The 12,130-nt window shown below is 43.9% G+C and overlaps 1 protein-coding gene across 1 annotated transcript; it reads left to right on the plus strand.

Moving 5' to 3' along the window:
* Positions 1–474: 474 nt before the first annotated feature.
* TBX10 (T-box transcription factor 10) lies at positions 475–11,708 on the plus strand. The gene is made up of 8 exons (XM_088145127.1): positions 475–511; positions 2,148–2,409; positions 4,163–4,264; positions 5,877–6,048; positions 7,224–7,379; positions 8,010–8,077; positions 10,073–10,161; positions 11,067–11,708. Exons 1-8 carry the CDS (start codon positions 475–477, stop codon positions 11,339–11,341), a joined length of 1,161 nt encoding a protein of 386 aa, XP_088001253.1. The 3' UTR covers positions 11,342–11,708.
* Positions 11,709–12,130: the final 422 nt, after the last annotated feature.

Raw genomic sequence — 12,130 nt, forward strand, 5'->3', positions numbered from 1 at the left:
CATCCTGGCTCATCTGGGAATGGAGTGCACTGCACCCCACCAGCTCATCCCACTGCGCTTTCCAGAGTCTCCATACTATCACTCTTTGCATTGGCAGCAGAAGGCAGGGCTCCTCTGCCCACCCCGCTGTCCTGCCTCCTCCTCTTTTTTTTACTTTTTACAGTACTTTTTACTTGGTTGGGCTTATGAACAAAACGGACTTATGAACAACCTCTTGGAACGTAACCTGTTCATAAGTAGGGGACTGTCTGTAAAAGCAACCTGAAACAGAAAGGGCATCACCCACCCACTTCTGTAGCGCTCAAGAGGTTTGGATAATGAAGAATTTGTCTGGATGGATCATGTGTTGTTTTTGGGTGTGATTCCCTACACTCACTTTCCCTCTGACAAAGCTGGTTTCACAGAATCTAATGTAGTTCAGCATGTTGTGGGAACTGAGCTATTGTCTTAGTTTATTGTGTGAACTAAGCCATCATGCTGATCTATAATATTGTTTACTTGTTTGGACACAGTATGTTATGTGATCATACTAACTGTGTTTTGCTAATCCAAGTTTAGTGTTCAATGTGTTGTGTGAATCCTTGGTGAAGCACTGGGATTTTAGCTGCTTCCAGGAGGACAATTCCTAGTACAATCAATCAAAAAACCCAGTGCACTTTTCCATCTTCTCTTAATTGAGGAAAGCATTCTATTTCAGCTCATCCCCTTGGGATATGGCACATTCATTGAGGTCTGCTAAAATGGCATGAGAGTCCCATTCGCAATTTACACAGTGACAAGAGTACATGGTCTTTGCAATTGCATCAGGGTCTCATCTCAGCTGGATCTTCAGAAGATGCTGGTACGGTCTTCTCCTTCTGTTTTGAAGGACATAGCTCAGCCTTCAAACTTATTTTTAAATTCATAACTCAGTCTTAGAACATGTACTGATGTTTTTAGGAAAGGACACCTCTGAGTATGTGCAGACATAATTACTTATAATCAGTGAATAAGCACCATTCCCAATCATTTGCAGTGAGGGGCCAGGACTTCCATGTTAGGTAGATACACATGTTCTGGCATCTCCCCCTTCAGAAATTAACAACAGCATAAGAGTTTAGAAACAGCAGGCATGTTCTGAGAATCAAATTTTGCTCCCATTCCATCCTATGGCTCTCTTGCAAGCTACCTGTACCCTTGTAAAAGCAACCTGAAACAGAAAGGGCATCACCCACCCACCCATTCATGATTAGTCTTCTAATCTGGTTGGAATTCAGAGAAAAGCAAATGCCATCTGCAACAAATACATTTATATTCATCTAAACAATTCTTCCCTGCTTTTCAATTTAAAAACAAAAAACAAAACCCACAGGAGAATTGGAACAGAGGTTTACTTTTAGAAGAAAAAGCCCCAAGCTCTATTACGACAAGCATTTTTTCTAAGCACACATTCAACAGCTAGTATCACTGAGCTCTGGGGGGGATATTGCTGAGACATCTGTGTGAGGTTGTGCTTCAGCATAACCCAAGACTGAGTGTCACTGAGAGGCAGTTGCAAGTCACAAACCACAGTCTAAAATAAAGTCAAACAGTTTACATCCCACCCTTGTGATTATCCCACTAGCCTGTAACCACTTTTTATACAGAATAATACAAACTTTGGTTGAGTTATTCTTTAGCTAAAAAGATGACCTGATAGTTTCCTTTTGCACTCTTACAACATTGGGGGTGGGGGTGTGTGGAATAAACTAATACATTAGGAAAAAAATTAATTGTGCACATATGATTGGGGCATGATATTACTTAGGTCATCTATTTTGTCTGTAGGGATTAGGAGCATGAAATTCAGCCCCACTCCATCCTTCAAAGTTAATCCACAACTTTAAGAAAACAGAATATCCATAGAGGGATGCAATTATTATTTCTGTGGTTCCCATTCATCTGGGTCTATACAGAAAAGTACTGGGGGTTCTTCCAAAGAGGTAGCTACTTCAATGAAAGCCAACATTCAACTGGTGTAGACTAAGCTGCAGTGGCACGCTTAAAATGTGACAATGATCTTCCCCCATGGCCAGGGATTTTTCTGAATCCTGATTCTCCCACTGATGCTTATGGAAGGCTGGTCTCTGAGGCATCTGGAGCTGATGCTGTGGTTTTCTTCTTTCTAGCATTCATTGCCGCCAGTCTGAGTGTACTGACCTCTGAGGGATGCCCCTTCTCCCCCAGCCCTGTGGCTGCATCCTGTCTGCTGGGGACAGCAGCAGACTTTGAGCAATATGGGACGGATGGAGCAGGGAAGCAAGATGGGAGCTCCCAGTTAGCCAGGAAAAACCAATGTGTGTCTGGCGTCACCGTGCAGCTGGAAATGAGGAGTCTTTGGGAGGAGTTCAACAGCCTTGGCACTGAGATGATTGTCACCAAGGCAGGACGGTAGGTGTCATGCTTTTGGGATCGCAGGTGCAGGCACCATGGCCACAGGGCTGGAGAAACACAGCTTTCATCTAGTGCAGCGTCTCTCAGTCTCAGTGCCTTTAAGATGTATGGACTTCAACTCTCAGATTTCCCTAGCCAGCATGCTGAAGTTGAAGTCTACGCATCTTAAAGGCGCTGAGATTGAGAATCATTGATCTAGTGAGTGACTAAACAGGGACTAGAGAAATCATTGGCCTCTTCTAGCCTGACAAGGCCCGTGATTATTGAGGGAGGGAGGGAGGGAGGGAGGGAGGGACCCATCTTGACTCCTGGCACCTACATGGACAGGTTCCAGCAGTTTTCTCGGCACCTTTTTTTGGAAGTGGTTTGCCATTGCCTCTTTCCTAGGACTGAGGGGAGGGATTGGCCTTAGGTGACCTAGCTGGATTCCTGCCTAAGGCAGGGTTAGAACGCACAGGCGCCTGGTTTCTAGCCCAGTGCCTTTAATCGCTACACCAAAATGGCCCTCAACGTTAAATTATAATGCCCTAAATAAGTCTCCCTATAATGTGAACCCTCTAAATCTAAGCAGTCTTTAAGTAAGCATTGGCAACTACCAGCAGTGGGGAGGGAGGGGGCAGTACAGGTTCGCTTAAAGTGGTAGAGGGGACCAGGGATAGTGCAGCTGCCTGGCTGAACTGTGCCTTTGATTAAATATTGCAAAGCAAGTTTATTTAAATGGACTAAATTAAGCTTCAAATTACACATTGTACCGAATAATGCTGTGCAAAGCATTTGAAAGAGCTGCTTTGCAAAGCTCATTTGCAGGAAGAAAACCTTCTCTCTGAAGCATTTGGAAGATCTGCATAGCTGCGTCAACAGCTTCTGTGGTTGCCTCTGCACCCGTGTGTGTTCACGGGCACTTTCTTTCACCAGCAGACCAGAGGAAGTATTGCTGGTTCACGCACATGTAGACAACTAGGTAAAGCTTTCAAAGCCGACATGCAATGGCATTGCTCTGGTGCCACAGCCTCAACCAACTTAAGATGATGCCAAGTTGCAATAAACCACTTTTATGTGGCTCTGTAAAGCCACACAAGCCAGGTGTCGGAAAAACAACATTCAGCAAAATTCACAAAGGAGGTTGCCAAAGCCGCACCTATACAACATTTAGAAGAACAAAGTAAAACACAGTTAATACATTTAAGGAGATTACACCACACCGCTGAGCTTCCCAAAAGGGTGCAGCTGTTTTAATGCTTAAAAAAAACCACATTTAATATATGGTTTCATTGGTAAGCTAACTCTCTTTCAAATGCTTTGCCAGAGCTCCCTGCGTGCCATGGGAGAAATCGCCCAGCTGGATGTGCTTGGCTCTCTAAGGCAAGACTTGCAGGGGGTTTTCCTGCTTATTGGGCACAAGATATTTGCCCTTCCCTGACCAAGAGTATGCCATTTACTCAGCTCAGCATTATTTCGTCCAGATTCTGGGGTGGCCTTCAAAGCACTGAAGGGCTTAGAAAACAAAGAAAGGGCTCAACCTAGGAAAATGTCCATGCCCCACCCCACCCCCACTCCAAATCTACTGGCCCTGCACAGCATACCCAGATTCATCAGTTATCAACAACGGTCCATCTTTTTGTGGCTGGCAGACGCTAGTCATCTAAGATCCCTGCAGCCTACTGGAGTTTCCAGGCCATCATAAGCCCTTTCCTAATGCAACAGGGAGGTTAAACGAATGATCTTGCAAAGTCCTTTTTCTCTGTGGCAGGAGGATGTTCCCTACTTTCCAAGTGAAGATATCAGGCATGGACCCATTGGCTGACTATGTGCTTCTCATGGATTTTGTGCCTTTGGATGACAAGAGATACCGGTACGGGCTTGCTCTAGGGCTGTAAATTTGGAGCTATCAATGTCGATGGGACCTTCAATAAATGATTGAAGCCAATGGGACCTCAGCCAATTTTCTATAACCAGAGCTTTTCTATCACCAGAGTTCAGGGGTTCTGGGATTTTTTTCTTTTTCAAAACTAACGGGTTCTGCAGCCTGAGAAAGTTTGAGAAATTCCACTCTCTTCTATTCCTCCTCCTAACCCTTCAGATATCAGCCAGGCTTCCATTACCACTTCAGAAGGCTTCCAGGGAGGTGGGAGAACCAAGGTTTGGGTTTGGGTTTGAATCTTTCCCTCAAAAGCATTTGTGCTTCTGCAAAGCCTGAGGTGCAGTCGAGTCAGCTGATGCCATCCTCTTCTGGCGTGTAGGTGGTGCTGCTGCAGCTTCATAAGGACTGGCTTTTGCTGACATAAATATATGGCTGCGATAAATATATGAATGGGAACTGTGCCACCCTGAAAATATTGGCATTTCGCCAGAAGGGTTTTTGTAACTTTAATGAAAGCCAAGATTCTGTACCAGAATTCAGTTTCAATTCTCAGACCTTGAAGATAAGCAGTAGTAATATTGCTTGTTGAGGCAATGGCCTCTTTGAACTTGCAGGTTCCACACCCCAAAGGAACCATAGTGTCACCCCAGGCCCATCCCTGTGGAAGAGCTCAAGGTCATAAGGAATTACTTCCAGGCAGTTAGAGTGTACCTTCTGTTCCAATTTAACCATTATCCCTGACGGGGGGAAAAAAATGCATCCCATATCAGGCTCTTTTCAGAAGAGTAGAGTTGCTGAATAATGAGATACACTCTAGGGCAGTGTTGTCCAAACTTGGCCACTTTATGATGAGTGGACTTCAACTCCCAGAATTCCCCAGCCAGCCATGCTGGCTGGGGAATTCTGGGAGTTGAAGTCCACTCATCATAAAGTGGCCAAGTTTGGACAACACTGCTCTAGGGCATAACAACTCCACACCTGGATTCTGAGGATAAAAGCCACATAGGTATTATGCATTTATTTTGGATTAGTTTTCTATATTAACATGCAGCAGAGAGTCAGCAGCGATCAGTCCTTAATGCAAATCTAGCTGGGCATCAGTTGCTGACGCCAAGAAAAAACTGGGAGTCAGAGTTGGATTTATTATTATTATTTGTTTAGCACGTCTTCAGGGATGATAATCAATTTTGGTCATGGCACTGTCAAATATGCCTGAATATCAATACAAATGGAGTGTGAGTTTTTATGTGTGTGGGTGTGTGTGCGTGTGGGTGTATTAATCAATGTATGTTGCACCCTTTGGCCTTGTTCCAGGCTGATGGATGAGGCCAGATTGTTCTCACCTCTGAGACATCTAGGTGTTGGGATGGAGGATTCTTCCTGGCCCATAGCAGGAAGGAGGTCCTACAGGTATCATTTCACTATTCCATGGATGGAACTGGACTGATCTGGCCTACTTTTTTCCTTGGCCTGGAAAGCAAAGGAAAGCTTTTGAGCTGACAGGTAGAAAACAATGGGACTTCCTAGCAAACCAAACATGAATGAATCTAGTACAAGCCAGGACTGTGACAACCTGGCCCGGCATGACCCATCTTTCCTACAGGTATGCATTCCACAGCTCTGCTTGGCTGGTAGCGGGCAAGGCGGATCCTGCTACACCTGGCCGGGTTCACTTCCATCCGGATTCCCCTGCCAAGGGAGGCCAGTGGATGAGGCAAATTGTCTCTTTTGACAAGCTCAAGCTCACCAACAACTTGATGGATGACAATGGCCATGTAAGTACTCTGGACTGCTGCGTGATGAATAACTATTTAGCTTCTTCACTAGGTTCCTCTAGAATTAATGTGGCCTAAGGCAGTTGCTTCACATTCTTCCCCTGTTCTTGTTTTAAGAAAGGCAATATTATTCTTTAAATGCAATCATCATAATACCCAGATTAAAAAAATCCTAAATACCTTGCTAGCAATACTTCTATTAGTAAAAAACAAAAAGACATAAAAGAGTTTGTAAACTTTTAAAATTTCTCCAAAATTCTTTTCAGACAAGATGTTACCAAAAAAAAAAAAAAAGAGGGGGGATGGAGAAAAAGCCCAAAAAGTTATAAAATCTGACCAGATGTTGAAGAACTTTAACTTTCTGTTTCCTTATTCCATTGTTTGTAAGATTTTACAAAAACCTGAAAAGATGTGCATTCTTTGTTCAGTAAAAATGTTACCCAGTTGGGAATAAAATTGTTTTTGAGCTTCCTTATCAATATGTTCTGTAAGTCTTCCATGGCAACTACCCAGAGGTATTTTTGCAATGGGGAAATAAGGAAAGGTTAATCTTTTAAAATGCAGCCATTTTCTACCAGAATTTTTTTTTTTTTTAAATTGAAATAAATCTTCTTGCTTCTGTGCAACTCATTTTTCATATTGTCAGAGTTAGAGAAGAAGCTTCTCTTCATTTACAACAATATCTTACATTTGGGCTGGCTCAAGAAGTTTGAATAAGCAATGATTTATTAGGGCTAAACTAGCAACAGGACCCTGACCCCAAGACCCAACCAAGCTAGACCAGTTGCTCCCCCCAACTGTGTTGTATTACTGTTTCCACTGTTTCCATTCCAGAGTCACTGGGAGTACGGCGGCATATACATTATATTGTTATTATTATCTTCCCCCCGGCCTTCTCTATGACATATTGACTTTTGTAACCCAGTATATCTGGCCAATGCCAAGTTTTGGGAGTCTGCTGTAGGTTTTTTTCATGGAGACTTCAGTTATGGAAACATATGAAGAGAACCTGGGTGAATTATTTCTTCAGTACAGTACTAAAAGTTAATAAATAAAAAGCATCTTACATGAAATGTAAGATACTTGGCTGACAGCATATAAAGTTTCTGGCTAGGCTTATATGGGTGCCTGTGTTTGTACTCTCACCTGAAAGCTTTATCCTCTTAATCAAACAGATAATTCTGAACTCCATGCACAGATACCAGCCCCGCTTCCATGTGGTGGTGGTGGATCCACGTCCAGACAGTGAGCGCTATGCCCAGGAGAATTTCAAATCTTTCATATTCACAGAGACTCAGTTTATGGCAGTCACCGCCTATCAGAATCACCGGGTGAGAACACAGTGTATCACGGTTGCTCCTCCAAGAGAATGGATTTATGGAAGAGGGTTGGAGTTGATGCAGGACAGAACCCCGCTGAGTTCTTGCAGATAAATCCGGATGGCCCCCTCTGCTGGGCAGTATGCCTAATACATCTCTCATGATCCTAAGCTGATAACGTAGTTACGAATCTTAAACCAAGATACAATCTTGTAAGGGGATACAATCAATATAGATGAAAGGGACATAGCTCCCAGTCCCAGTCCGCCACATGGTTCATTGGATAACTTTAAACCAATACTTCTCAACCTCTTTTTGCTAGGGTAAAATGGGATTGATAATCTTTTATAGACAGATGTATCAATGAAGCCACTGGGAGTCAAACTCAATTTGAAGGAGACTGCCTTTTTTAATACCATCCTGCAGTCTTCAGAAAAAGGGTGGGAGGGATGTAAATCAATTAAATGTTTGTTGTGCCCCTTGGCCTTCTACTAAACAGTTATGTGAGGTATGTGGAGGAACTTAGGTCAGGGTGCTGCTTGACTGAAATTCCCTTCTCTGGGATTAGTGAAAGCCATCTGAGGAAAGATGAGGCTGGCAGGGAAGGTAGTAAATCACTGATAAAGCTCCCTCTCTTGACAGATCACCCAGCTGAAAATTGCTAGTAACCCCTTTGCTAAAGGCTTCCGGGAGTGTGAGCCAGATGACTGGTAAGTCTCTTCCTAGATCACTGTTCTACTAAGCCAGAGATATTTCTGTCAGTTTGAGGAGTGCATTGGCTTTGCACAGCATATTGAGAGCAGCACTCCAAATGTAGACAGAAAGAGGCTCTAAACTGAACTTGATTTTAGGAGGGAGGGTTTAAAGAGGTAACATGGACATGTTGGTCTCTACACATCTTAAGGCACCTATTTTGCTTTCTTAAATCCTCCCAAGCAATCATATCTTTGAACTTAAACACGCAACACACCCAGAACATACAGAATGCATTCACTGGGACTTGGTATGTAATTATATCTCTATATGTCCAAAGGGAACGGAGAAATATGAATAAATAAGGCCCTGGCAAAGCTGCACCTGTGTGAGCTGAAATGGATTCACCTTATCCTGAGTATGGACCTTTTACATTCTCTGCTCAAAAGTCAGGGCTCCCAAGTGTCCAATTTCCTGATTCTTGAGAATTGTATATATTTCCCTTCTGTCTCCTAACCCATGAAACAAAGGGCTCTTCCTCATAGCTGCATTCATGTGCATTCCTCTAATCTTTTGAGTTGGCAGAAAAAGATGCCAGCGCAGTTTCGGCTATCCTGAGGCCTGAAGTCAAATCCGCCTAACAAGTGTCCTGCCCTTGCAGCTTTCATGGGGCAGAATTTAAGGGCAGCCACTGGTGGATTCTCCTCCCATCCAGCATCACCAGCCTGTGGGGAAAAACACGCATTGCCTTTCTTAAAGGGTGTTGGGGTAGGCTTGGGCAAGTGTGGGCAGATGCCTGGCTTTAGCCACTTTTCAGGCTGCTGGCGTAGAGGGGCTCTGCAGCAGTTATTTGGGCTCTTTCTGAACATAGGTCTATGATGGGCCTGTGTCCAAGAATGACCCAGGTGACAGGTCGGTGGAATGGAAGAGAGATGTGGAATGAAGGCAGGAGCCCTGTGCAACTCATTGAGAGAGCTCCTTTCTTAATTAACCCCATCTGTCTCCCACTCCATTCGTCAGCTGGACTACTATCACTGGTAGACAGTGATTTACCAGTCTTCCAGAAGACTGGTAGACTGGTAAGGTAGTTTTACTGGCTTTGCTGTCATTCAGGCTAGAAGAGAAAGCTGGTAGAACTTTTTGTTGAATTTCACCCCGGCTAAAGTACCCCAAATTGAGAAGGGTTGCAAGGCAATGGCAGTGCTGGCAGTAACTGCAATCAGAAGCACCCAGAAGTATTCCATAGATGTGCAAAATGATGTCAAAAGTAGGCAAAATGGTATTGCCTCCCTCCCCAGAGCACAGCCGTGCAGAACCTCTTGTTGGACGAAGCAGGAGAAAATCTTTAATGCGCTAATTTCCCAGTTTAAATCAATTGGTGCTTTTTTTTTAACAGACCAGCAAAATGACCTGAAGAACAATGCCTAGTGACTGGTAGGGAGGGGTTATGCCCACAGTATCCTCAACCAGTCAAATTGGCAGATGCCAGCCCCTGACTGTATTAATATCTTATCGATACCTTACAAAAGATCTACAACGCCTAATTCATGATTTTGGCAATGATGTGGTCAGGGGCTAGAACAGCTAAGGACAAATTTATGCTGCCTCCACAGTTGTCTAGGGATCAAACAAAGGTTGAATCATGAGGACACACCCTCTAAAAAGGGTAAGTGGGACACAAGGATGAGACCAAAGCCATGCTAGTTCTGTCACCAACCCACTTTGCCCCATGAGGCTTTTTTCCCCCCTTTATAGTGCCTAGAACTGCTATAGAATCCATTCCACCAATATGTTTTGAGGATGATTGATTATATCAGCTACATCTGCATCATCCTGATAACCCAACAGAAGGGAGGACCGAAGACAACAGTGGTGGCTAAGGACATAGTTCCATCTGGGTCAAGTTCTACTCCCAACAACTTTCTGTAGAGTAGTGCTTGAGGGAAATTTCCAATTTTCATTCACAAACCTCATCATATTTAACCTTAACTGATTATGTTGTGTGTGTATAGGCCAGGATCCTCAGGACAACTCCTGGGCTGTTTATCACGGAATGTGAGTGCTTCCTCCTTGGCCCAGCTTCAAGAGATTCCAGAGAAAGGTAAGATGAAAAAATAATTTCCCAGCTTAGCAAGAAGTCTACAGGAAAGCACAATCTTAAGTCTCAGTGATGACATTGAGACTGTAGGGCCTACTAGTATCTGAATAAGGGCTTAAGGTAATGAAGCTGTACCACTTCCTACATCACTATTTTATAGTTTTTGTGAGTAAAAGCTGTCTGCTTCCATGCTGCCCTCATTGTAGGCTGAAGTCAGCTCTTTTTTCTGTTCATTCCATCAAGCCTGACTCCAAGTTTGGCCATAATCAAGTTGTATGTAATCTGGATTTTTGCTGAAGCATAAAATTATTATTAGGTGAAGAACGCAGAGGAGAACTTGAACTTTGTTCTTTAAAGATCTTCATCTTAAGGGTACCAAAAAATGTTTAAAAGCCTAGGCAATACCTGGAAAAGTACTGGAAGTTGAAGATTACGGCTTCCATGATTAGGAAATAGTATCTTGGCATCTTTTCACTTAGCAACCTCACAATTAGAAGAATCAACATCAACAAAGACTTGCATACATTTGCTTTTTCTTGAGGCAGTTTGATTCTATCCTTGTGCCTCTAACCACTGCACCAAACTGGTTCTCCAAGTTTAATAAGCTTAACTGTTAGCAAGAGAACAACTTGGACTAAACAATGAACTGGTATTTACTTAAATTGCTACCGTTTCAACAACGTGAAAATAGTAAAATGCAAATCACACTATTGTCTTCTGAGATCCTAGGTCTTAGTGAAATCACATAGCACCAGTAATCCCTGCAGGTGGATTCCTCAGTGGAAGTTTTGCATTTCCCGCTCTGATTAGCAAACAGCAGACAAGGTATATTTCTGGAGTGTCACACTGTATAGAAATGGACTAGGGCTTCTGGTAATAGCTTTCTCTCTCTACCTCTGCCTTTCTAGGGTTTTCCAGCAATCACCACCTCTCTCCTGCCCTCCTCAGAGAAGCCTCCCAATTCCAGCATCAACCTCTGGTGACATCGGCCAGCCTCCCAGATGTGTGTATTGCACGACGACCCTTGAATGAAGCCTCAGGGGCCCTGCCCTACAAGCACCTCTCCTATCACAGCTTCTACGTGGGAGCTCGGTCTGGGGCAGCACCCTATGCGCTGCCCAGCAGCCGGGCCACCAGCTTCCATACTCTCAACATTTACACAGCTGGGGGCTTTGAGCAATGAGAGACAGCCAGAACAACAGTTCCCTCTCCCCTGGCCCAGTTCAGATCAAACTTTCCCAAAGAACCCCTTTCATCTCCTGGTGGGTTGCCAGGAAGATCTGCCCATTATACAGCTTCCTCTTCACTGAAGGCACTTTGTGGATGGTATTTTTCATGCCCAACTGATACTTCTAACTTATCCCCTGCCCTAGATAAACAGAGTTTCCCATTGTTTCCTCAACTATATAGATATTGAATGCAAGATGTAGTCCAGCGCGAGACCAATCTCTTTTCAAAGGTGTGGTGGGACTCAAAACAAGAATGGAAAATGGATTTCACTGAGGTACTGGCCACCTGCTCACAACTGATTCTGCTCCTTGCCTCTCTGAAGCAGCCCACAACCCCACCCTCAAGCCCAGCAGACTGAAACCCGACAAACACACCCACCCCAAATCCAAATCTGCAAAGCAGAAATCCCAAGCACATCTTGCAACCCCAAATGCTCTTCAGGCAGAGATAAAAATGCAGTGAGTTTTATTTTTATTGCTGAGTTAGTGCTACAGGGGTAAGGATTTCAATGTTTTTAGCACAGAATTCTATGAGGCCTATTGAATGCACTGTCCTTCTCTTAATGGGAGGATGTGACAGAGACATGCTTCAATGCCTTCCTGTGGCCTCCCTGCCTTCAATGTGAAGGAAGCTTGTAGTGTGCTTCATGCCGAGAATCGCTCTCTTGTCTTTGGCAAGGTTAAGCTTGCAACTCCGGCCCACACAGGAGAGGTGCCGTTTTCATTTGCTCCTCTCTGGTCCA

The sequence above is a fragment of the Python bivittatus genome, unplaced genomic scaffold, assembly GCF_059951505.1.
Source record: "Python bivittatus isolate LINGU-HERP-01145 unplaced genomic scaffold, Pbiv_v1 ctg000480_np1212, whole genome shotgun sequence".
NCBI classification, from domain to species: domain Eukaryota; kingdom Metazoa; phylum Chordata; class Lepidosauria; order Squamata; family Pythonidae; genus Python; species Python bivittatus.